The 22735-nt window shown below is 41.4% G+C and overlaps 1 protein-coding gene across 1 annotated transcript in view; it reads right to left on the reverse strand.

Annotated features, from left to right (window-relative positions):
• The window catches only part of CDH13 (cadherin 13), a 530998-nt gene that overhangs the window by 16270 nt on the left and 491993 nt on the right, over window positions 1-22735 (reverse strand). Inside the window, exons 12-13 of the mRNA XM_040409712.1 lie at window positions 12574-12801; window positions 8414-8632 (exon numbers count right to left, since the gene is read on the reverse strand). Of these exons, the coding sequence (XP_040265646.1) occupies window positions 8414-8632; window positions 12574-12801 (447 nt within the window). The remainder of the gene's footprint in view (window positions 1-8413; window positions 8633-12573; window positions 12802-22735) is intronic.

Consider the following 22735-nt stretch of genomic DNA (forward strand, 5'->3'; position numbering starts at 1 on the left):
TTGGCAGCTAGGTAATCATTCTATAAAGCTGAGCGGTAATACCAGACGCAACCTGTAGGCAGGAGTGGAGCTGTTCCTGGAGGAAAGCAGCTACGTTTTTCCAAACTTGGACGACCCCCTGAAGGATCCGGTGGAAACCCTTTAAACCACCTGCTATGGCAGAAATTTGCTGAAACTTCAGATTCCAAACTTCAAGCAGAAGTCAGGAACATAAAAGTAATGCTATTAGATACTATGACTTTTTTTCGGAGGCACTGTCCCTTTAAAGATAAGCTCCACCTCTTTCCACCTCCCCTGACCTTGATGTTACCCTCAGTAATAAGTCGGACAGCGCCACTCTTGTACACAGGCTGTGACTGATACTGCAGCCCTGACTTGTTTACTTAAAGGGTTCCTCTCACTTCAGCAAATAACATTTATCATGTAGATACAGTGAATACAAGGCACTAACTAATGTATTGTGATTGTCCATATTGCTTCCTTTTCCATCACATTATACACTGCTAGTTTCCATGGTTACGACCACCCTGCAATCCATCAGCGGTGGCCGTGCTTGCACTCTATAGGAAAAAAAAAGCCGGCCTCTCTGGTGGCCGGGACTGTGGGGCCACGCATAGGCTGGTGCTTTTTTTCCTATAGTGTGCAAGCATGGCCACCGCTGATGGATTCCAGGATGGTCGTGACTCGTAACCATGGAAACGAGCAGTGTATAATGTGATGGAAAAATGAATCCAGCCAGCAAAGGAGGCAATATGGAGAATCACAATACATTAGTAAGTGCCTTGTATTCACTTTCTCGACAGATAAATGCTATTTGGGAGAGGACCCCTTTAAGCCTTATCCACTTTAAATTGCAGAAACGGCCCCTAGACAAGAGTGGCACTGTTTAAAAAAAAATACAAAAAAATAAAAAAGATCAATTTTGGTATTAAAAACAGAGACAGGCTGTATGGTCCAGCTCAGAGCTAGTGGCAAAAAGATGGACAATTCCTTGAAGAAAATGTCACATCTTGTCCATTTTATGTTCTCCAAAGTTCGTGGGTACTAGCATTGTCCCCGGCGTATGATATTATTAATCTAGGATAAATGAAAATAAATAATTAGTTTTGTGTTACACGAGGAATGTTCGATTTTTCTCCATTTCCTCGTCCGTCTGGATTATAACGCGTCATTTTGCCTTAAAAAGAGATTAATTTCTTCATGATTATATTATACGAGGGAATGAATGGAAAATGATTTCCTTTAATCATCTTCAGTCGCCTTGTGACAAATCACACAGAACAGTGTGGAAAGCGGGGGAATAAAAAAGACATTTTAACCCCTTAACGTAAGGCTTAATTGTAACCTAATACCTGTGCAGACGCTAGGGGCCCACAAGGGGCCCCGTGGTGATCTGAGTAAGGCCTCTTGCACGCGACCGTGGTTTGATTCAGCAAAAAATGCGGCTCGGGTGCGGACCCATTCACTTCAACGGGGCCGCAAAAGATGCGAACAGCCCTCCGTGTGCTGTCCGCATCCGTTGCTCCGTTCCGTGGCCCAGCAAAAATTATAGATCATGTCCTATTCTTGTCCGTGTTGCTACACACTGATAGCAACACCGCAGGAGAAATGCTAGCACAGGCTTCCAGTATCCGTAGTTTCAGGTGCTGCACATCTCGTATCTTCACAGCATAGACGATTGCCTTCAGATGATACGAGATGTGCAGCGTCTGAAACTACGGATACTGGAAGCCTGTGCTAGCATTTCTCCTGCGGTGTTGCTATCAGTGTGTGAAGAGTGGGAGAAGAGGGTCGCATTGACAATCCAACACAATGGGCAGCACATTGAACACATTTTATAAGTGGTCAGAAACTTGTAAATAACTCATGAAAGAATAAAGTTACGTTAAAACCAAGCACACCATTGTTTTTCTTGTGAAATTCCCAATAAGTTTGATGTGTCACATGACCCTCTTCCTATTGAAAAAACAAAAGTTGGATTCAAAATGGCTGACTTCAAAATGGCCGCCATGGTCACCACCCATCTTGAAAAGTTTCCCCCCTCACATATACTAATGTGCCACAAACAGGAAGTTAATATCACCAACCATTCCCATTTTATTAAGGTGTATCCATATAAATGGCCCACCCTGTAGATCTGCTTTGCACCCGCTGTTTTAGTTAAATCAGTGATCACATGGAGAACCCATCGATCGTCATCTGTGCGAGAACAGCAAGTGTTCAATCTCCCTGCAGAGCCCCCGCAGGAGAAATTAAGTATTACACCATTCCCATTGATAAGAACAGGGTGAATATATAATGCATGGATGCTGTAGGCCGGGTCCTACAGAGTTCTTAATAACTGCCCTTCACTCTGGATAATAGGGGAGGGTTTTGAACAGGGGACCCCTTTTTTTTAACCCCTTGGTGACACCCACCATAGACATACAATGGATTTCCGCCAACTGGATAATACCCTTACATCTATGGTTTGCGAATGTATATTTTAACTGGCACTCAACTGGACGTAGTGTAGCTACGTTTAACCCATTAGGCCCCTTAATTCCCGAGAGACCACAGCACCCATGCTAGAAGGGGGGAGGTCTCTCAAATCTTATTGGCAAAGGATTTCCGTGGCAGCCAGGAGATTAATGATGCTCCTTGTGTCTGCCATGTTTGTACTTTTATTAGGCCCATTTAGAGGCAAGGCTTAATAGGCATAATACATAATACAGCATATTATATGTGATTGAAGGATTGCAGGTTCAAGTCCCCCAACTGGGACTAAAGATTAAAGGTAAAAGAATGACCTTTTTTCTATTACAAAGTCCTTTCTATACTATTATTTAAAGGGGTTATCCTGTGATTAATGTAAAAAATAATAATCAGAACATGGCGACCTCTTTCTAACAAAGCTAGAACCAGCCCTGTACCTTACATGGATCCAGAGATCTCTCCATTCACTGCTCTGCTAGATTTATATCAAGCTGACATGTCAATGGGCGTGTCCTTTCTGCTGAAGCTCAGGGGGCGTGTGTCCTTTCTCAGGGGGCGTGTCTTTCTTCTGTAGCTCTCTCCCTATCACAGCTCAGGAGGCAGTTTAAGGATGAAAATGAGCATGTGCGACCACCTCAGTGAGCCGGCCAAAGAAATAGGAAGAAAAAAAACTAAACAGCAGGTGGCGCTATACAGATACATTTTATAGAATAGCTCAGTGGCTATACAAAATTTTTAAGTACAGGCAATCACAAATCTATTCAGATCCAGGTGCTGGTTTTTCTGGAGAAGAAGAAATGGTGGCTTTTTGCTATAATGTGGGTTTTTGTGGTGCTATTATACATACCTTTAATTTTTGATACTATGGATGCTATGCTGTTTTAATTTTCTTACGTTAGGCTTATTTTGCTATGGGCTCCTATGAATTGTAGCTATGCCCCTGGAGGTGGGTGTTGCTGCTTTGTTTAGGTTATAAAAGTTACAACCACTTTAAAGCCTGTATTATACTTGCCGATTTCTCGGCAGATGATCGCTAAAGAGTGTTAGTTGAAACGCTCGTTAGTGATCATCCGGCAGTGTAATACTGCCGATGAACGAGGGCAATCCAAATTTTTGGACAGGTAAAAAATGATCGTTTGCAGGCGGCAGATCGTTGTGTATTGAGAAGAGCGATGGTATTACTGAGGAGGAGATCACTGCGGTCTCCTCCGCTATCGAGCAGACGATTTACGGGAAGGAACGCCCCCCCCCCCCTTACTATCGCCTGTTAAATTGGACTTTCTAATACACCCTTAAGACTTTAAGTAATACAATCTGAATTTGAGTCTAATAGGACTGTGGCCCAGTTATAGAACTCTCCAAAAAGTCTGGCTTATTAATAGTGATCTAGTATTAGAATTTGCGGAGTTTATTGTATGTTGTGCATGTGTCTGAGTTTCCTGCTGTGAAATGAAGCTATCTGTAATAATCTCGCCTCCGAGTTAATGCCGGTTAAACAAGTGCAGAGTATAATTGTGGTTACATTGCTGAGTTTTTTATTATGCTTTGCTTTTCCCTATGCAGTCATTATCTTTTGCTCGGTTTCAGCCGGTGTTTAGTGGTTTGGATGCAGAGGAATTCATTTGCTGTTTTATTAGAAATTCTATATTAGATATTTTGTTCTTGTTGAATAACCTCTGGTGAACGAGGCGTTTGTTAAAAGGGAGATTAGCGGTGGAAGCTTGATGGCTCTTAATCAACAGCTTGTACTCTCCTGTGACCATAGCATGTACCTGCATGGCTTAACGACATTAGAGGTGGTCTACAACAGACAGAAATAACAAGGAAACAGTCAACAAGGCAGGATCCCTGCATCAGAAAATACGTTATTGCTATCCACATGCCACATGATAAAAAATATTGAATTATTGAAGTTGTCACAGTGATTGATAGAGCACACACAATAGGATGACGCTTCCTGTTTCCTGCAGCTCACTTGTCAGCTTTGCTGTATAGACTGGAACACAATGAGCAGAGTCATTTCATGTGCAATAAAGGGTACGTTAATGGGGCTGCCTGGGATTTGAAGAATGAAGCATTTGTTAATTATGAAATTAGCAGAGGACGTCTGAATTATTGAATTATTGCAGATTTCACAGTGATTTCTATAGCACACCCAATAGGATGTCACTTTCTGTTTATTGTAGCTCACTTGCCAGCTCATGTTAAGGGCTCATGCACCTGAACGTCTGCCGGCAGAGGGATGCAGACCCATTCAACTTGAATTGGTCGGTGATCTGTCCGCTCCGCAAAATAATAGAACATGTTCTTGTCACGGTGGGGAGTGGGGAAAACCCCCCACTGTACAATGTCAAGTATAACGGGGAAGCAGAATAGGCCAGGACGCCGGAATCAGGGAGCAGGTCACCTCCTAAAGCATCCCTAATCCTCACCCTAACTCCTCACCGTATGAGCGGACCTGGATGGTAGGACGGCTCATACCAGGATACCTAGGACCCTGAGTCGCCCTGATAATCCCTCACATAGGAGCAGGGGAGAGACAACCTGTTCTTCCCAGACACGGATGAACAGGAGTCTCAAATGGCCTAGCAGCAGGGAAAGGAAAAGACCATATGCAGCAACAGAGTCGGCAGGTAAGAACACCAGAAACACACTTACCTGCCGCAGCCACCACGACTGGAACCCGTGCATAAGTACAGGTGCCCACACACCAAATAGGACACCGTACAGACAACACACACACAGGTATCCAGCACTCCTGATACTGCCTTGACCCCCATTGTCACGGCTTTTAGTTTGCGCTGTGACACTGTTGCCACACTTGCGGTTGCCCACGGCAACGTGTTGCTGTGAGAGCATGCGGTGGCAGTGTCTCTGCCTTCTGGGTGATTGCCGGGACATGGTTGCCACGCATGCTGTTGCCTGTGGTAACATGTGGTTTGGCATGCTTGTGTGTGCACTTCCCCTTTAAGTGGCTCCCTTCCTCTGTCTGGTGCTGTAAGGGTTAACTCCCTGACTGGGTGTGGTCACTTGGCTTTTTTCTTCTGTGGTTTCCTGGCTGGAGTCAGTTGTACTTCAGCTGTTGTTGGTGCTGGAGCTCTGCTCCAGTCCAGGGTGTTCCATTTGTCCAGTGAGGGCCACCCTTGCGGTCATCAATGTTATCCCAGTGTATCCTTCTCTTTATATCTTTATTTATTTGGAGTGGGTTATGTTCAGGGTGTTTGTATGTCTAGTTTGGTGTTACATGTCTGGTGGTGTTTGGTGTCCAGCTTGTTTACTAGACATTCCCCTGTCTCATGTTTATTGCAGCTATGGATGTCCTGGGTTCCTGTGTGGTTGTGGTTTGTGCTGTTTCCTTTAATGTTGGTGTGGACAGCAGCACTAGTGCACGGGTTCCAGTCAGTGTGTCTGTGCCATCTCCTTATGCTGTATGTGTGCCCCTCTCCTTGCAGCCTGGCCTCAGATAGAGACTCCAGTTCCTCCATTACTGGGATGAACAGGTCGTCACTTCCCGGCTCCTTGGTGAGGGATTACCAGGGCGACTTCGGGTCTCTAGGAATCCTGAGTATGAGTCGTCCTACCATTGGGGTCCGCTCATACGGTGAGGAGTCAGGGAGAGGATTAGGGAAGCTGTAGGAGCTGACCTGCTCCCTTATTACTCCTTTTGGCCAGGCTGATTCCCCTTTTACCGTTTGACACCGCACGTGGTGGGTTTCTCCCACTCCCCGCCGTTACACCCATGCAGCATACAGCACGGCAGCCCCAGGCAGCACTGCATACAGACTTATGGTTCACCCCTCCGGGAAACCAGCCCCCTCACTGAGGTACAACACACACAGGGAAAACGTCTTGCACACATGCAGGGACAAACACCAACAACAGCCCAGACATGTAACAACAAACAAGACGTACAACAAACCCTGAACATAAACCCACTCCAAACATACAACAAGTGAGGTTGGGTACATAGAGGATACGAGGGAGACAAAGGAATGACATTGCAGATAACATCGATGGCCAACAAGATGGCCCTCAATGACTGGGCAGATGGAATAGCCACAGAATGGAGCATAGCTTCCAGCCCACAGCAAGGCTAGAGCACAACTCACCTCCAAGCTACAAGCAAAGGCTAAATAGCTAGAAGAGACCACACCCTGATCTAACCAAGTCAGGATATTAACCCCACGCACACCACACAGCAGGGAGACTCAACTTAAAGGGGAAGTGCATGTGCAAACCACAAACTACACGTTGCCACAAGCAACGAGTCTGCACGGCAACCGCGTCACGGTCAAACACCAATATCACCGTGACAGTTCTATTTTTTTGCTGTGTGGAGACACAGAGAGAAACCCCACGGAAGCACTACGTAGTACTTCCGTGGGGTTCCGTGCTTTCAGTCCACACCGCTCCTTCCGGACTGCAGACCCATTCAAGTGATAAGGCATGTACAAGGCCTGTGCCCGTATATTCCCGACCTGCTGTTTTCTACCCCCACAATACGGGCACGGCCGGGCAACTAAGGCTCAGCAAAAAGGATCTACAATTAAGGATTCTCCTTTAATGTCATCTATATGCCCCAATAGGGCATACATTAAGGAGTTGTCCGGATGGGATAACCCTTTAAAGGAGTTACACTCGGTATCCCAAGTGGCCACACGATGCTCTTGCATAGGGACCTTCTAAGCAAAGCAATTAGATTATTTTTTTTTTTTTAGATATTGTTTACTAACAGATGGAACTTTAAACAATGTTATGAGACTTTTTAGTGCTGTTTGCTAGAAAGGCGAGGCCATGACAACTTCTTGGTTGCAATTATTGAGAAAAAACATTTTGTATCAAATATATGTGTAAGCCTGATGAATATATTGACTGGCTATGGGAGTACTGTCATGGGCAAACAAACATGACATTAGGTTAATTGAATGTCATGGGTAGAGTCCCCCTTTAAGGAGGAAAACACTAACAATGTGTGTTGCTTTTCTCTCCTTCTTCTTCTTACAGGGAAGGAACATAGGAGGATATTTCCTACAGGGACCAACATTCTGCATCCTCGACACAGTCATAATCATCCTGGAGAATCAGGTCCCCCGTGCGTCTCCCCGTTTCTGCCCTGTAATTTTGCACCTTCGGCAGCTCTCCTAGTGACCGGGTTCAGATTTGTAAATAAGGTTCACGTGTGTCACTCAAGAGAGTCTCATATTGGGAAATAGATTGCATCAGGCACCGGTCTTTCTAATGGGGAGCAGGACACGGTTCCCGAAGGAATTTACTTTCTAATCTATTTTTTCCATTTTGAATTGAATCTGGTTGGCACAAATAGATGAAATGAGGTCCCTCCTGTTACCGTCTGCTCTGGTAACCCCTTCAGTGCTGCTGTCCCTATGCAATGCAGGTGTGACCTCCAACTTTCTAACATGCTTTGGTGAGATTTTACATGCAGGGAATTTATTAGGTCAGTTTTGCAAGAACCTGTCTCAACGTGCGCAAAATGTATCAAATATCACACAATGTTTGATACATTTGGTGCACCTTTAGGTGATCTATCTAGTAAAGTGCACTGCAGCTACATCCTTTGGTCTAATACACTTGTAAAAACTTCATGTGCAATATATCTAGAAGCAACGACCTTTTCTATAAGTCAAATATCGATCATGGCAAACGAAGAAGAACTTCCCCCTCCTCTTCTGCCAAGTTCTTAAGAACTTTATGTATTGGTTTCTAGAAAGGTTGGACGATAACCTGCATCGATTACAGCTAACAAGGGTTGTCATACAGCTTTCCTGGAGTCCTGAAGGGCAAACCTGCTAGGAAAATCTGTCATTTTTGAGTCTAGGAAAGCTAAGTGACAATTCCTCAATAATATAAGTTGTCACGAAACACCAAACCATTTGGGAAATCTGCTAAATATAAGCTGCACTAAACCAGAAAAACTTACACAATAGGCTGTAGATTGTAAACATGAGGACGACGGCCATGCTGATGTGTGGGGCATCTGCTGAACTGCAGTCTACTTTGCCCTTCTTGCAGGAACACACTTGAATCGTGACGTCAGCACTGTATGACAATGGAGGTTTCCCCGAATCTGTCACCACCACCGGGAGAATGTAGTTGGCTTTCTTCAGATTTTGTAGAAGACTGACTTGTGCATGGGTACCTATAAAAGTCCAGAAGCAGATAAGTTAATCAGTATCCTAATCACTATATTTATGTCTACTATGAGAAATAAAATAACTACTAGAATACTGCCTCCTATGTACAAGAATATAACTACTATAATACTGCTCCTATGTACAGGAATATAACTACTATAATACTGCTCCTATGTACAGGAATATAACTACTATAATACTGCTCCTATGTACAAGAATATAACTACTATAATACTGCTCCTATGTACAAGAATATAATTACTATAATACTGCCCCTATGTACAAGAATATAACTACTATAATACTCCTCCTATGTACAAGAATATAACTACTATAATACTGCCTCCTATGTACAAGAATATAACTACTATAATACTGCCTCCTATGTACAAGAATATAACTACTATAATACTGCCTCCTATGTACAAGAATATAACTACTATAATACTGCTCCTATGTACAAGAATATACCTACTATAATACTGCTCCTATGTACAAGAATATAACTACTATAATACTGCTCCTATGTACAAGAATATAACTACTATAATACTGCTCCTATGTACAGGAATATAACTACTAAAATACTGCCTCCTATGTACAAGAATATAACTACTATAATACTGCCTCCTATATACAAGAATATAACTACTATAATACTGCTCCTATGTACAAGAATATAACTACTATAATACTGCCTCCTATATACAAGAATATAACTACTATAATACTGCTCCTATGTACAAGAATATAACTACTATAATACTGCTCCTATGTACAAGAATATAACTACTATAATACTGCTCCTATGTACAATAATATAACTACTATAATACTGCTCCTATGTACAAGAATATAACTACTATAATACTGCCTCCTATGTACAAGAATATATCTACTATAATACTGCTCCTATGTACAGGAATATAACTACTATAATACTGCCTCCTATGTACAAGAATATAACTACTATAATACTGCTCCTATGTACAAGAATATAACTACTATAATACTGCTCCTATGTACAAGAATATAACTACTATAATACTGCCTTCTATGTACAAGAATATAACTACTATAATACTGCCTCCTATGTACAAGAATATAACTACTATAATACTGCTCCTATGTACAATAATATAACTACTATAATACTGCTACTATCTACAAGAATATAACTACTATAATACTGCCTTCTATGTACAAGAATATAACTACTATAATACTGCCTCCTATGTACAAGAATATAACTACTATAATACTGCTCCTATGTACAAGAATATAACTACTATAATACTGCCTCCTATATACAAGAATATAACTACTATAATACTGCTCCTATGTACAAGAATATAACTACTATAATACTGCTCCTATGTACAAGAATATAACTACTATAATACTGCTCCTATGTACAATAATATAACTACTATAATACTGCTCCTATGTACAAGAATATAACTACTATAATACTGCCTCCTATGTACAAGAATATATCTACTATAATACTGCTCCTATGTACAGGAATATAACTACTATAATACTGCCTCCTATGTACAAGAATATAACTACTATAATACTGCTCCTATGTACAAGAATATAACTACTATAATACTGCTCCTATGTACAAGAATATAACTACTATAATACTGCCTTCTATGTACAAGAATATAACTACTATAATACTGCCTCCTATGTACAAGAATATAACTACTATAATACTGCTCCTATGTACAATAATATAACTACTATAATACTGCTACTATCTACAAGAATATAACTACTATAATACTTCTCCTATGTACAAGAATATACAGTAACTACTGTAATCCTAATACATTATCTCAGACATTCTCGGGCATGCAGTAGCTAATGTTCTCATTCCCTTTTTAAGATTCGGTCAGGGCAACTTTTTGAGATCACTCCATCTGTAAAATGCTCCATCACGGGATGTCAAAATCATAAATCCCTGTGACTTTCTACATGTGTAACACGTCCAATAACCACAACTTCAAAATGGAAGCTCTAAAAGACTTCTGATAAGATTCCGTCTGGTTCAACTTTTTATTACTGAAGCTCTCCTGTAACTCTTATCTGAAGACTTTCCTCTCCTGTTCTCTTCCATATTTTAAAAGATACAAAGGAAGACGTTAAATTGACAGAAGTGCACAATGAATCTCCAAGACTGATCACAAAAATTCTCGAGCCAGGACCCTTTATTCTGCCAAGAACACTTTCACCTCTTTCGGGAGATGACAAAACAAGAGTTCATCTCAGTCTAGCTTTTCTCTTTGTCTTCCTCATGGAAGATTTTTAATTGACGTGAGTTTCTGCGACTTATCTTAAAACTCAGGTGGGAACAAGACTTCTTAAAAAAAAAGAAAAAGGAGATAGATCTGAAAATAGGCTATAGCCAGACTGCTTTATATAACGAGGTGGCAACTCCCAAGATATAAAAGTGATCTGACTAAAGTTCTTGAAGATGGATTAGAAATGACTAATATTGCTGCGCTCAGACCATGGCGAATATCGAATTCTACTTTACATTGTAAATCATACCATGGCTCATTTTACCTGTAATATATCATTCGACACAGGCCAAATGAAGGATCTGGCCGTGTCGTCCTGGAAAAAAAAACTCAGAAAGGAAGACATGGATGGACTCTGTACTGCAATATAGGACGATGCATCTAATAATCCAGAGTTTATTGTGAATGCAGATTTTATTGAAGTATGTCCTTAGGAGGCATTATCTTTAGGGTACCACTTACATTGTGTGGGAGTTGAGGACCATCATCTATAAGCCAGAGCTGCTCTGGTGGACATAGTACGTCCATGCGTTAGACCGACAGACCATTTATTTCAATGAGAAATGTGTAATACTTCATTTCTCCTGTGGTGGTGCTGCAGGGATTTAGACATCTGCTGCTGGGTGACATCACTGATTGCAGTTGCGGGACAACCAGTCGTAAGTTTGTCATCAGGGACCATTTTGATAAAAAGATCCAAGGTGGACAAACCCTGTGACTTTAATGTTGATGTCCTATTCTCAAAGGAGTTTTTTGGGTATAATTACTTTTTATGTAACGCCCGCATCCTTCTTCCTGAAATGGAATATTCATACTTACTGTACCTGTACTTACTGTACCTTACTGTACCAGCGGAACATGTGACCATGCTCATGTAGCGCCAGATGTTCCAGGGACTGAAATATGAGTGGAAAGGAAGGAGGTTGTTCCAGCGGGTCTACAATAACGTCTTCTTTATTGAAACGTATTCACATTTTAAAAAAATTCACATCTTGCGCTATATCAGACACAGCGCAAGATGTGCGTTTTTTAAACTGAATATGTTTCAATAAAGACAACGTTATTTTAGACTCTCTGAGGCCACCTCCTTCCCTTCCAAGTGTATACAGGGTGTGAACACACCTCGATATCCGTGCTCAGAGTCGGTGGTTATCTAATGGGAGCTGGACATCCACCACTTTTGACCGGAATATGGGCACAGTGGAGGCAGTGTGGAGGACCAGAACAGTGGAGAGCCATAACCGTAAGAGGCAGGCTGCGGGCATGACATAAAATTTTTTTATTACTTGAAAACCCCTTTAAGATTAGCGATAAATTTAAGATCGGTGGGGGGAACCACCCCTGCCATGATCACCAATCAATTGTTTGGCAATTGGGTTACTCTCCTTTCCCTGCATGAACTTAACCTAAACATCCTTCTTGTGTAGTGGTAAGTAATAGAACTGGGGGAGGAGGGGTAAGCAGCTGCATATTCGTACTCAGAGTTTTACAGTAATATCATGAGGGGGAGAGGGGAGGAGGCAATAGGGGGTAAGATCTATGATTGGATCAAAGCACACAGAACATCATGGCAGGAAGAGCACCCCTAGTCGGGAAGCATGGGGTGAGAATAGGCAAAGTACACAGATTATACTTACTATTGAGTTGTGTGATTTTCCAGGTTTTATCTGACATGGATTGTTTCCCCAATTCAAACTTAAATGGGTCGGAGTTCGGATGAAGGTCTTTATCCCATGCTCCTAGAGTGATGAGGTCTTTAGAGTCTTCGCAGATTTTTGCTGAGGTTGGGTAGATATACGGCGCGTTGTCATTAACATCTTCTAATGTAATTTGTAAGGTTCCTGTACCGGTGGCTGGAGGGGTACCTGGAGAAACACAAATGGTGGAATTTCATTGGTTTCTAGAATATGCAGTCATCATTGAATTGTTCAAAAGAAAAAGAAATTCCAGAAAAAAACACCATTATTGTCTAGGTGCTGTGTCCAGCTTTTATTATTGTAAATACAAATATGACCATTTGTAGCAAACTGCCAATGATCTGGACATCGATGAAATCAAAATGACTTCAGTCCATTTTGACTATTCTATCTGAACATGGAAATCCCAACTGAGTTGCCATAGAATATGTCAAAAACATCTGACAGATCTGGAAGCTACCTGGAGAAGGCATGGTAACTCTCATCATATCTGACTTAAGTTCCCCCTTTGTGTTTGGTGGTTCCCCTCTTTTTTTAAACTTGTGTTGAACTGAGTGAGCCGATGTCAGTGAGATCATTGTCAACCTCATGTGCAAACAGAGAGACCTGCTCCAAATGCTTTGATAGCAGCCTTCCCAGTCAGCAAGATGGTCCAGAAACCGAGAGAATCTCATGAACTAGAGTATGTGAACTGTGAGGACATCTTTCTTCAAGTTAAGGAGAGACTTCTTGACCTGACATACAGTCAGAGAAGACTTCTGTCCTGGGAAATGACTGTATTTTTTTGGAGCCCTCGAGATTGTTAGCATTCATGTTACGTTACAACTGAAGTGAAGGTTTGTCTGGCCTTTAAAAAAGATGGTAACCTTCATTGTGTAGAATTGAACTAGGTCTGTGACTGAGGTCTGAGATCTCTCTAGATTGCAGCATTGAGATCATGCAATGGACACACTGCATGTTTTTTTGTTGTTGGAGCATGGGAGTCCATGAAAAGTAGCAGCACAGTGGCCACGAGGACTCACAGAGGCCCACAGAGTTTTGCATTGAAGTGATTTATCTCCATGGATTGAATAGGTGATGCAAGCTGATGGAAGAGACCTCCCTCAGAGATCCACAACGGAACACTACAGTAGGCTGTGCAGCCTACAGTCACTTTGGCTCCACCTGAATTGCTTGGAACTCCTGCAGATTGTAAGTACTGCGCTGTAGAGTCATTCTTCATGTTTTCAACAAAGCTTTTGTACTGTAACATCTGCATCATGTAATGCATAGTTTCCTCTGTGGAGGCGCTGTGGGGAAACTGAACACTTACTGCAAGATTTACTCACAGATTACATCTGATTGCTGGGTGTTCAAGCAAAGGAAGCCTCAAACAAGTAGGGACCCTAAAACTAGAATTCCTCCTTAAAGGCTTCGTACACCTTTGGGGGCAATTTTTTTTATTGCATTGTACTCATTTTGAGCTACAACTATTTTTGTTATTGGTCTTAATTAAAAATATGGTACCGTATCCTTTTTCTGTGCATCATAACTGACATGCTCTAGTAGCACCCTTTGGATTTCCTGTCTTTTCCTTCAGACCAGGAGCAGACGGGCTCCTTATCTCTGCTCTCTGACCTTATAAACACTCATTAAAGCCCAATCCTTATCTCACTGATGAGAATGTGGCTTAAATAAATCTTTATGACTTCTTAGTAGTTTAGAAATAAGGGTTATTAGATGACCGGCACAAAGTAAAAGTGAAAGTACAAGTCACACAGTTAGAAAAAAACAATTAACCATTTTCGACAGAAAAGCTCAATATTCTTTTTTTTAATAAAGGCCAATTAAAAAGATGTTTTTTTAGCCAAAAATGTGTAACATGCAATCATAAAAAAAAACTTGCCTCCGAATGTGTACATAGCCTTTAATGAGAATCAGGCAATAGAAGTATTGAATATTCTCTATTATCGGAACTACTTTTATTGGAAGATCTCAAAGCCCAGCCAAACTTACACTGAGGGTCCCAGTATCAGCCACTCTGAATAGGCAGAAGACTGGTCTCCATACTGTTTTCAAATGCTCAGTAGCGATAGCATCTACAGGAAATTGCATCCTTGATTGCAGTCTATAAAGATCGGATTGAGGCGGCATTAAGCAAGTGCGTAAAAAAAAAAAAAAGTTATGATGATATGCCAAGTGACACCCCATCCATTTCAACCAGCCGAGCAGACAACGCAGACTGCTGCCTATTGTGTCTGAAACTTCCCGAGCCTCTTTAATGAAAAATAAATTATTTTTCACTTTTGATTGGCCTAATTGAATTTGTAATATAAATCCAACACATTCTTGGATCTTGATGTATTATTAAGGAAAGTCGTGAGTCGGAATGGTTGAAAACACAATGGCGTATTTGAAATATGATCACAAAAGTCGCCTTTCATGCATTTAATTAAATCGCTGTCTTTAATTCTGAATGCATTATTTCCAGGCCGGACTGATAGTGTCTGAAAGTGTCTTCATCTTTTTTTTTTTTCTTCTAGTCACTGATATTAAACTGGGGGAAAAAAAAGGATTTTTGAATTAAGAAACTGTCGACTATTAGACCTGATTTTTTTTTTTTCAGTGTTGATAATGTGTTATTTTCCCGGCCATGTAAATGTATCTCTGTATTACTAAGGGACCAGAAATCTAATAGAAACATAATGAGAAAGTCAATTAATGTCTTCTACTTCTAACCATTATCTTCTCTCTATTAAGGCTGGCTGGACGCAGCTACGTGCTACCGCTCTATATGGGAGGGGGTCAAGCAACTGGATAGATTTGGACGATTTTAGCTATACCTATAGCTAAGGGTATATATATATATAAAGCAACATGCCTTCCCTACACCCCCCTCCCTGCAGGTGCTGGTTTATACCATGACCCTTTTGCAAGCAACATGGATCTGCCTGTTGCTTCAAGTTCATCTAGTTACTAACTTTGAGCAGTTTGGGGTGGATTGGGGTGGAGTGCTATTGTTGAGCCTCTTTATATATGTGTTGATACATGCTTAATTTATGTCTGGTTACTGTGCAATTCAGCCCTACTGTAAGATCTGGAGGTATCTGAGTATCATGAGCCACCATCAGGACATGGGAAAGGTGACTGCTATATGCACTGTAGGGAAATTCAGTTCTGTAAATAGGAAATATCACAATTTGTCGCTCATCCTTCCCAAGCATTTTGCATCCTTTCTAAACAGTCTATTGCCAATTGTCCCCTTACTTGGTGGCTAACATTTCTCCAAGTGTAAAGAAGAAAGAACCTTGGACAGAATTTTCCTAACATGCATCCCACGGGCTCAATAACAACGGTATGAGCCGCCTCTTAGCTTTCTATTGCTCCATGGGGGGGGGGGGGGGGGGGGTGTAGGACAGTCCTAGAGCAGATGTTTAGGGCTGCCCACTGATGTAAATAGTACTTAATGTTATCATTAGAGATGAGCTGCATAGGGAATATTAGTTTTCGCGATATTTCACAAATTTTTCACATAATATTCGCAATAAATTCGTGAATTTTAGAATTCGGGATCTCCAGTCGTTATTTTCGCGATTGCGCAAATCGGCACTAATGATGCACATATTTTTTGCGCAATACATGCAACTTCACATTTTATCAGGTCTGAGTAGATGTTACTGATTGGTGCACTAAGTATTGTTGTGACATCACAGCACTATGTCTGTAGCATGTATGTATGGAGAGCAGAGAAAAGTAATCCCTATTACACTACCTAACACCCTGCACTGGAACCTATCAGCTCCACTTTATCACTATCTAACCTACACTGACTATCTCCCACTAACTATCTGTATTATATACATAAGATAACTAACTATCTAATGTAATTGAATAAGGATCCAGATGACTCGGCAAAGCACAGGGCACAGCAATGACACTGCTCTCTCTCGCAGAACTTGGATGCTGGGGGGTTTCCTATATAGTAAGGGGTAGGCAACTTTCCTATTGGTTGCTAGGGATGTGGCTAAGCTCTGACAAAGATATTGCAGCCTTCTCATTGGCCCACAAGCAAGAAGGGAGGTTACTGATGAAAAAAAATCTAGAATATTCGCAATTACGAATATATAGCACTATATTCAACATTTTCGCGTATTCTCGAAGTGCCGATATTCGCGATAACAATTTGCGATTAGAATATTCGAGATCAACACTAGTTACCATGCCTCACTTGTGTGACCAAAATAACCAGTGGACTCCGTAGTGGCTGTAGCCACGTCAACTCTTTGAGATGTGATATTTAATATTTTATTTTACTCACTTTTTTGGTGGGTTATTTTTATTTTATTTATTTTTTAACATTTATTGTCTTATTTTATGGTCTGTCCTTTAACACTTATATTATTATTATTATGTTAGTTCCAGCTGCCGCCTCCTGGAACCGTTACCTGACATTTGTCTGTCAGCTAAAACTCGGTGCTATAAATATGCTATGAAGCTGGCTCTAGAGAGCTAGACAGATGGAGAGATGGGCAGCCATTGACTAGTTAAAGCCCTGTTACCTCTAGACCTTTACACGACACTCATGGATGATCCGCTACCCATGGGCCCATGCTGTGTGCTTGTTCCCCCAGGATAACATTTGCTGGACAGCTCCTGCACAGACTCCTGTAGTTGACATTTCCTGGGGAACTACTACTGCGTACCTAACAGCTTGAGAGACTCAGACTGGTGATCACTGCTGTAGTCCATCTTGGCTTCATTCCAGGTGATGTTGAGGTCAATATTTTTATTGGCCTCTTATTTTAATAATAAAATCAGTAAGTAATCAAGTGGCATCCACTTTTGAAATATTACGAAATATCTGGATATTCTAGGACTGAGCACCACCTGGGTTTTCGTGGCAGTCCCAGCAGTTGTCTGTTTCTTTACAATCTGTATTACAAATTTTTTTAAATGAGTTATCCTTTCAAGGTTAGTCCCTGCGGCCTCATACTTTTCATTCTGCATGCCGCCTTGGGGTGCATCTACATTGCACAATATTACAAAATATTCTGCTTAAGAAGCCATGATTTTCATGGAAAATTCCTCTTTAAAATGTGGCTAAATTTTTTAGTAGACATGACATTGGGGTCATTTGGGGGTACAATGTGGCTCCATTATGGATCCATACAACTAAGAGATGAAATATGGCTATGTGCTGAGAATATAACATCAGAAACTGACCTATTGCTTGCATCAAATTTTTATGTTAAACATATTTTTAATAATTTTGGTGATTATTTTTAAAAAATGTTCCATGTCACTCAAAAAAAAAGAAAAAGAAAAAAAAGAAATTACTGGAACTGATCACTCGGCTGACACTTCTTGTTCTGTAGAGATCACTTCCCTGCAGTCATCTCATCATCATCACAGACAGGATTACAATGACAGGTATATATAGATAACAAAGGAGCCACCATTCACAATAGATGATGGTCACAGCTCCCCTCCTCCCCCTCCCTGCACAATGGCTTCTGCACAGGTCACAGAGCATGCCCACGACGCTCTACTACATAAGTCATCTCCAGTCACAAGTTCCTATGGTCCATGTGGCTGCTGTAAAGCATATCTCAGATGCTGTTATAGCACCGCCTTTAGGGAATCAGTCGATGTAATAATTTAAAGGGATCTGCAATATTATGACACATGATTCATGCAGCAATGCTCCTCCTCAGCAGATGAAGGGTTAGATAAACACCTGCCGATAACGTTCCTGGCCCCATACAATTATAAATCTGCTTGTAAGTAAATATAGAGCGCTGCTCGTATTGTAATCGTGTCCTCGCACGTGGCAATTTAAATAGGAAATCTTCAGATCTGGTAATAAGCGCTGGAGCACAGCCGCTGTATTAAATACTGATTTCATCACTTTAATTTTTAATCAAGACTGTGTGATGACATATTAAAGTAATATTTTGCAGGCAATTTATGAGATTTAAATAGCAAAAAAGAGCTGCATCTGGAGCGGGATTCTTAATTATTGCAGTGGCGAGTGCGAGCAAAGGACATTAATTGTACTGCCATCAAAACTAATTGTCTGTTTTCTACCCAAACAGGTAGAAGCAGAATGTGCCAATTAATCTGTGTTTAGAGCACTAAAAATCCAGGACATGTTGGAATGAATCAGGCAGCGTGACATTGGCGCTGCTTTTACCCCAGCTAATACCGCCATGCATATTATATGTAATGCTGTGCTCTGAAATAATAAAATTATAGGGGTTTTTAGAGGACTTTTATAATAAAGGTGAACAAACTCGTTGAATAATGTAAGGGGGGAGGCTATAGTGGAATATATTAACTGTATGGTATGGTTAATGTACGCCATTATGCTCCTGGAATTGTATGGACCAGGCTGCTGTGCTGAGCCCGATCCATACGCGGCGGGTACCGGCATTATAATGCAGCAGGCAACCTGGTTCAACAGTGATCACAGCATCAGTGAGGTTAGGCAGAGGGATACGGCTCCCTCTGCCTTCTAATTGCAGCCAGCGCATTAAATCATGGGTTTCTGATCGGTTACCATAAGAGCCTGGGCCCTGCTGAAGGTTCTCAAGCCTACCATGGTAAGCTGACTGCTAAGCTGTGCATGAGGCACTGCTCAGCAGGGAGAGTGTCAAAATGCCATTCACCGTAATAGATCTCTAGTGTGGTGAAAGGGACAAGGGATCAAAACATCGCAGGTTGTTGTTCTTTTAAATAAAAGTTTAAATCACCCCCTTTCCCAATTTTACATATAGAAATATATAAACAATAAAAAATAAATAAACACGCATGTATCAGGTATAGTGGCATTCAAAAATGCCTAAACTATTAAATTATTTTAAAAATGTTCCTGCGTGGTATACGCCGTAATGGAAAAAACTATAAAAACACACGATTCACCCTTTTTTAGTCAACGTGTCCCCCCAAAAAGTTGGATAATAGTGATCAAAAGCTGTAGGCCAAAAATTGTACCAATAAGAACTACAGTTTGTCTCGCAAAAAAACAAGCCCTTATACAGCTCTGTAGACTGAAATATAAATAAGTTATGGCTGTCAGAAAATGGTGATGCTAAAAAAATGTAATTTTTTTTCAAAGGTTTTTATTTTTGAAAAGTAATAAAACAAAATAAAAACTATATCAATTTGGCAACGCCATAAATTGAGACGCAGAATAAGGACATCATGTCGTTTTTAGTGCATAGTGAATGCGGTATTGTCAAAACCTTGGCTGAATAGTTTTTTTTACATTTTTTTGTTTTACCCCACAAAGAATTTTTTCCAGTTTTACAGTACAAGGCATGGTAAATTAAATGGTGCTATTAAAAAAATGCATCTTGTCCCGCAAAAAAATATCCCTCATATGGCTGAATGTATAAGTAAAAAAGTTATGGCTATTGGAATGTGGGAACGAAAAATCACAATTGTAAAAATGAAAATAGGCTCAGTCCTTAAGGGGTTAAAGAAGATGTCTATATTTCCCAGTAGGGGGCTATGGGGTTCATGGTGGGGGGGGGGGGGGGGCGGGGGGATATAGGACCACAGGGTTTCTCTATCAGTTCATGGAAGAATCAGGACTCACAGGCTTTTTCTATAAGTTGATGGAGGAAGCAGGACTCACAGGCTTTCTCTATCAGTTGGTGAGGGATGTAGGACTCACAGACATTCTCTATGAGTTCAGGGGGAAGCAGGAATTATAGTATTTCTCTATGTGAGGGTAGGAATGTAGAACTCACAAGCTTTCTCTATGAGATGGTGAGGATTTAGGACTCAAAGGCTTCTCTGTGAGTGGGTGAGGGAAACAGAACTTACAGGCTTTATCTATGAGTGGGCAGGGATTTAGGACCCACAGGCTTTCTCTATAACTTGAGGGGGGAACAGGATTCACAGGCTTTCTTTATGAATGGGTGGGGATTGAAGGAGTCACAGAGGTTGTTTATAAGTTGAGGGGGAAGCAGGACTCACAGGCTTTCTCGATGAGTGTGGATGGAATTGTAGGACTCACAGGCTTTCTTTATGAGTGGGTAGGGATTGTAGGACTCACACACTTTCTCTATGAGTGCGGAGGAGATTGTAGAACTCAAAGCTTCTCTCTGAGTGTGGAGGGGATTGTAGGACTCACAGGTTTTTTATATGAGTGTGAAGGGGATTGTAGGACTCACAGGTTCTCTCTATGAGTGTGGAGGGGATTGTAGGACTCACAGGTTCTCTCTATGAGTGTGGAGGGGATTGTAGGACTCACAGGTTCTCTCTATTAGTGTGGAGGGGATTGTAGGACTCACAGGTTCTCTCTATGAGTGTGGAGGGGATTGTAGGACTCACAGGTTCTCTCTATGAGTGTGGAGGGGATTGTAGGACTCACAGGTTCTCTCTATTAGTGTGGAGGGGATTGTAGGACTCACAGGTTCTGTCTATGAGTGTGGAGGGGATTGTAGGACTCACAGTTTTTCTCTGCAGATCTGGACAGCATTTTTACCTGTACATACTGAATAAAATCATAGAAAACGATATCTCCAAGTTCAGAATCTTCCACTCTGTGTTATACTGTCCACATATAGAAGGCCTGACAGACATGCTGCTCTGTTATTGCTACTTTAAGCAAAAGCCTTGAGCCCATATTACTTAGGAGACAAGTGATTTGTCATAAACGATCCTTTCCTGTTTTGATGTCACAATTCAGAAATAGGTTATTGAAACCACCAAAGGCATTGCTTCCTTCCATGCAGATGGTGAGGACATCTACCTGAACTTCTCTGTGCATTAGATTATTTTACATTAGTGACGTCAATGAGCCTAGATGTACGATGGTACCAGGCATGGGCTCGAAGTCTGGGCAGCTCCCAGTCTATTGGTCCCCCATAGAAACCACTGCAATGAGAAGCCATACTTATAGGTACTTTGTGTCCTACATCTTCTTGCTGATCACGAACCTGCTCCTTCTACAGTATGTTCAGTAAATCTCTGACTTGATTCTTGTTGTTCTTATGACCCTGCCCCTGATATTGTAGGACTATGAGTCCCGGTATGTCCTTCTTTTACTATGCTCCGGTGAGCCACCAGTTGTTTCAGTGTGATTTAACTAGTGCAGATTCAGCTTTCCCGAAAGAGAAGCCAAGCAGTGAGATTGAGGTCAGAATGCCGTGGCAGCACAATATAGAAAGTATTGATGAATATCACCGCAGCTTACAGCAACTTGCTCCATCATGCAAATTTACGAACATAGGCAAAGACATTTGTATGCAAATAATACAAAGCTGCGCATCTGCAAAACTCAGACAGGCCCTCTGAGACCAAGCGTGACCCTGGTGAAATTACTTGACTCGAATTAATGATGCTGCAGGTATGCAAGCCAAAATATGAAGAAAGTATCAACTGAAAATAAACAAAATAGCAAGTGCAGAATATACAGTCTGAGCGCAAATCTTAAAGGGCCCTTTTTAAGAAGATGCCATTAAGCTCAAAGATGCTGATTGGCTGGCAAGACGTGCCATTAGTTATTTTATAACTTTCTAAGGGGGCGGTCATCTTCATCCCTGCTCTGAAGAAGGGCGAGCAGGTAGGAGCTAGGAGCTCATGAATATGAGGACTCCCAGGCTCCTGCATGGTACTGAGAGGACTCAAGCTGCTTAGTAGTGCTTTTAGCAAAACCACTAGACCAATACACAAAACTGAACATTTTAATCAGGGACTCTGTCAGCAGTTTATGCTGCCTTCAGAAAGAATATCAAAAAAATAAGATGTCCTTTGAGTTTCATTTTCAGGTACTGGACTTTTAACTGTGACTCTGTGGTTGCAAAATGGCCAGTTAGGTTCTTCTTACACGGGCCGATGCTGGGCTGTGAGCAGTGATAGAGAGAGCAGCAACCTCTAAATTCAGCAAAGTCCAGGTCAAGCTGGCAAGCTGGGGGTCCTTCCAGTGCACACCATTAAGAGAGGCAGTGACCTGGTGGTTCTGCAAAGTGTTGCAGACTGCTTTCAATGTATTGGACTGCTTTGTTGCTTGGGTGAGAAAGTCCTCAGTGATTGACAATGATTCAGAGGAGTCGTTGAGTTGCTCCGGATGACTTACAGTGTGTGTAATGTCCATGGGTTGAGGGAAAGTAGA

Source organism: Bufo bufo, chromosome 10, assembly GCF_905171765.1.
Source record: "Bufo bufo chromosome 10, aBufBuf1.1, whole genome shotgun sequence".
Classification (NCBI taxonomy): Eukaryota; Metazoa; Chordata; class Amphibia; order Anura; family Bufonidae; genus Bufo; species Bufo bufo.